Consider the following 4471-nt stretch of genomic DNA (forward strand, 5'->3'; position numbering starts at 1 on the left):
AGATTGCTTTTGCTATTTGGGGTCTTTTGTGTTTCCATACAAATTGTGAAATTTTTTTTTCTAGTTCTGTAAAAAATGCTAGTGGTAGTTTGATAGGGATTGCATTGAATCTGTAGATTGCTTTGGGTAGTAGAGTCATTTTCACAATGTTGATTCTTCCAATCCAAGAACATGGTATATTTCTCCACCTATTTGTATCATCTTTAATTTCTTTCATCAGTGTCTTATAGTTTTCTGCATACAAGTTTTTTGTCTCCTTAGGTAGGTTTATTCCTAGATATTTTATTCTTTTTGTTGCAATGGTAAATGGGAGTGTTTTCTTAATTTCACTCTCAGATTTTTCATCATTAGTGTATAAGAATGCCAGAGATTTCTGTGCATTAATTTTGTATCCTGCTACTTTGCCAAATTCATTGATTAGCTCTAGTAGTTTTCTGGTAGCATCCTTAGGATTCTCTATGTATAATATCATGTCATCTGCAAATAGTGACAGCTTTACTTCTTCTTTTCCTATTTGGATTCCTTTTATTTGTTTTTTTTTCTCTGATTGCTGTGGCTAGAACTTCCAAAACTATGTTGAATAAGAGTGGTGAGAGTGGGCAACCTTGTCTTGTTCCTGATCTTAGTGGAAATGGTTTCAGTTTTTCACCATTGGGAACAATGCTGGCTGTGGGTTTGTCATATATGGCCTTTATTATGTTGAGGAAAGTTCCCTCTATGCCTACTTTCTGCAGGGTTTTTATCATAAATGGGTGTTGAATTTTGTCAAAAGCTTTCTCTGCATCTATTGAGATGATCATATGGTTTTTCTCCTTCAGTTTGTTGATATGGTGTATCACGTTGATTGATTTGCGTATATTGAAGAATCCTTGCATTCCTGGGATAAACCCCACTTGATCATGGTGTATGATCCTTTTAATGTGCTGTTGGATTCTGTTTGCTAGTATTTTGTTGAGGATTTTTGCATCTATGCTCATCAGTGATATTGGCCTGTAGTTTTCTTTCTTTGTGACGTCTTTGTCTGGTTTTGGTATCAGGGTGATGGTGGCCTCATAGAATGAGGTTGGAAGTGTTCCTCCCTCTGCTATAGTTTGGAAGAGTTAGAGAAGGACAGGTGTTAGCTCTTCTCTAAATGTTTGATAGAATTCGCCTGTGAAGCCATCTGGTCCTGGGCTTCTGTTTGTTGGAAGATTTTTAATCACAGTTTCAATTTCAGTGCTTGTGATTGCATATTATTATTTTTGTTTTGTTTTGTTTTATTTTTTAAATCTTTTTGGGGGGGATTTTTTTTTAATTCAAACAGAAAGTCACAAAAATTATAATCATCCTCATCAGTTCACTCAGTCTGTTTTCTGAACAAAGTAGACTGCTGCTCAGATCTTAGCTTGAAGTGCTCTGCCTGCCTGTTTATAATGTTCTGTGTCATCTCACCTGTCCTGCTAACATCTACTCATCTTTTAAAACTCAGCCCCAGGGTAAAGCTTGCCCTGACTGGCCCTAGTTTTCCTTCAGATAGAAATGAACACCAACTACATCTTTTATGACCCTATTCTCTGCTACATACTTCTTTTATAGCACCTTAGACAAAATTCTGCAGAAACAAAATCTGTCTTAGTCAACACCATACTCTTAGGAGCCAGTACAATACCTGAGAGTAGCTGGGGCTCAATAAAAGCATTTTCAACAAATGAATGAATTTGCTAAACAACATAATAACACTTATAATAAGAGCAATAGAAATGGTAATTTATAATGCTGTCTCTGTGCCAGGTAGTTTTCTAAGTGCCTAGAGAAAACAAAAACAAAAACAGGGAAAGCAGTGACTAAAACAAAGTACATGCATGGAAAAATTCACTATTAATGTGTTAACAAGTGCTTTAAAATACAATTCAAATTGCCTAAGTTACAGCAGCAGGCCCAGGATTTTGCTTCTAACAATGGTATCAGAAAACATTTTCTGGAAAATGCTGGTATTGTCCACTGTAATGCTGACTGGTTTCTTTCCTGATGAGAGACTGAGGTTCTTGAATTCGATATGATGATGGATAATGTGAAGAGTTTTTTTAGAGCTGAATTTGAAAACTGTGGCACATTCTGTACCTCCCAGTTGAGTTCATCTCGACCTTCCCACACTGCTTCTGGGATATCTGCCTTTGGATTAAAGACAGCTCCTTTATGAGTTTGGTAGGATCGGCAAAACACTTCCAAGCAGACTTATTTGTATATAGTCAGCAAAGACACAAATGTGCTGTAGGCACTCAGCAACAACTTACCAGCTACAAACTCTGTTCCTGCAAGTTCTGCAGTGGCAAGGAAGTCATCCAGGGAGCTCTGTTCAGTCACGGACTGAAGATTAAGACGACCCCAATCATAGCCATCATTGAGTTCACTTGTGTGCAACTATGAATAAAACACAAGGTGGTAATACAGGTGCTCTCTTCTGCTCTTAACATCCAAACTAACTCCCAAGTAACTATTCTATGGTCTTGAGGGTGGTATCAGCCCCTTTAGAGTCAATACTAGTAACAGTTAACATTTAAATGAGCACTTTCTTACCTCATGATAGTTACTCTCCATTTATTTTCTCATTTTATTTTCAAAATCTTTTAAGATAAATTTTATTGTATCTCTGTTTTACTGATGAGGAAACAGGATTAAATTAGATAAAACAACTTGCCTATAGGAGCAAGCTAATATGTGATAGAGGTAAGAACCTGAACCCATATACCATATACTCTGGTCCTGGCAGCCACTGTTAGTCAAATTTCTTTGACAGATACCCACAGTAAGAAATACATTTCACATAGTGACCCAAATGCTGTGAGAAACTTAGTGATACAACTGTGTACCATTCAGTATAGTAAAATGGAAACAAAGGAATCCTGAAACAAAGTTACTTTATTACATGCCACACAGACTGGTATTTTCTTGAATTCTATTCTGTAGGGTGAAAAACCTGGCTAGTCGAGAGTTACTGATTTCCAGACACAACCCATAGTTTGATAAGATAAACACCACCCTAAGCTCTACACTCTGTACAGGTGCAGCAAGTAAATGAAAAAATTAAAGGTTAAAAGGCTAGGTGGTTTGCCCAAGGCCACAGAATCAGCAAAAATCAGCATAAGGATTAGAATCCAGTTCTTTAGAATTCATAATCGAATCTTCCCACTACTTCCTAATGAGTACATTAACAACAGGCTGCTTCAAAATCAATTATAATTACTGGTAATCTAATGTCCAGAGTAACTCTGACCTGATGAATATTGATGAGCTCTGTATGCTGTTTACTCTGCAGATTACACAGATGGAAGTTAGATGGTACGAAGTGCACATGGATAATTAGAGACACCTTTGACTTTGCACAGATTCTTACAGAGAACTTCGTGAGTTCTCAAATACATGAGAGAATGAGTGTCAAACTAACAAACACAAGTCAAACTACTTCATCCACTTTTCAAGGATCCTAAAAATTATGATCGTTCCCGGGCCCAGGGAACTATTAGGCCCGCCAAACTTTGGAGATAAGTTGTTCAGCTTTAAGTGAAACCACTAGGGAATAAAAAGGGTGAAGCAGGAATCTGAGTTATTTTGTACTTCTGGTACCAACCAGCGGCTCTTGGAGGGTCAATTCTTTGAACAAATGAATACAAAAAGGAGTTTTTATGTCTTTCCTGTGCAGAAACTTCCAAAGGCTTTCATGGCTTACAGGGCAAAGACCAAACTTTTATCCTGGCATTCAAGATCTCACTGCAACCTCATCACCACATTAGCCTCCACCTCTGGGCCCTGTGCCTTGCTAGAAGGAGGGCCTGTTTATCTGCCTGGTAGGCTCTAAGGGACTTGAACATTTGCGCATTGTGGTATCCGCGGGGAGTTGGGGGAGTCCCAAACCGATCCCCGCGGTTAACGGGGAACGACTGTACTCATCCTCAGAAACCCTATTTTGGCATCATTTCCTCTGGAAAATTTCCCTGTGACCTCTGACCCCAAGCTTCGCAGCTTTCAGACTCTCATAACTAGACAGACTGGGAAAGATGACAAGATCTTACCCAGGAGTCGGTGTGACGATGGCTACGGCTCCGCTGAACTTGCTGGCGGATAAGAGCCCGACCGAGGGTTCCAGCCTCCGGCGCTCTCCTCCGACCCATAGCTGCCCAGTCGGCGCACGAATCTTCCTTGCCGTACCCGCTCCTGATTTTTGGATGGTTAGGAGATAGATCTCCGGAAGTGACGTATGAGCTAGCCCAAGTAGTTAAGGCCCGAAGTTGAAGGGAAACACAATAATTGTTTCAAATCGCCACTTATATATCTCATATTTGCCACTATGATGGAAAATAAATGTAAAGTGGTCTGAGGACTTAATTTTCAATATCTTTCCTATCAATATCTCAAATTTTAATAAGTTGATTAAATTAAAAGAATGGTACCTTCCAAACTTGTGCGTCAGTCTTTAACGTCCGGTGTAGAACTA

The 4471-nt window shown here is 39.0% G+C and overlaps 1 protein-coding gene across 1 annotated transcript in view; it reads right to left on the reverse strand.

Annotated features, from left to right (window-relative positions):
- Positions 1-4271, reverse strand: part of LSG1 (large 60S subunit nuclear export GTPase 1) — a 28989-nt gene extending 24718 nt beyond the window's left edge. The window contains exons 1-2 of the mRNA XM_055084610.1: positions 4050-4271; positions 2274-2400 (exon numbers count right to left, since the gene is read on the reverse strand). Of these exons, the coding sequence (XP_054940585.1) occupies positions 2274-2400; positions 4050-4148 (226 nt within the window). The 5' untranslated portion in view covers positions 4149-4271. The remainder of the gene's footprint in view (positions 1-2273; positions 2401-4049) is intronic.
- Positions 4272-4471: the final 200 nt, after the last annotated feature.

Source organism: Physeter macrocephalus, chromosome 1 (assembly GCF_002837175.3).
Source record: "Physeter macrocephalus isolate SW-GA chromosome 1, ASM283717v5, whole genome shotgun sequence".
Taxonomy (NCBI): domain Eukaryota; kingdom Metazoa; phylum Chordata; class Mammalia; order Artiodactyla; family Physeteridae; genus Physeter; species Physeter macrocephalus.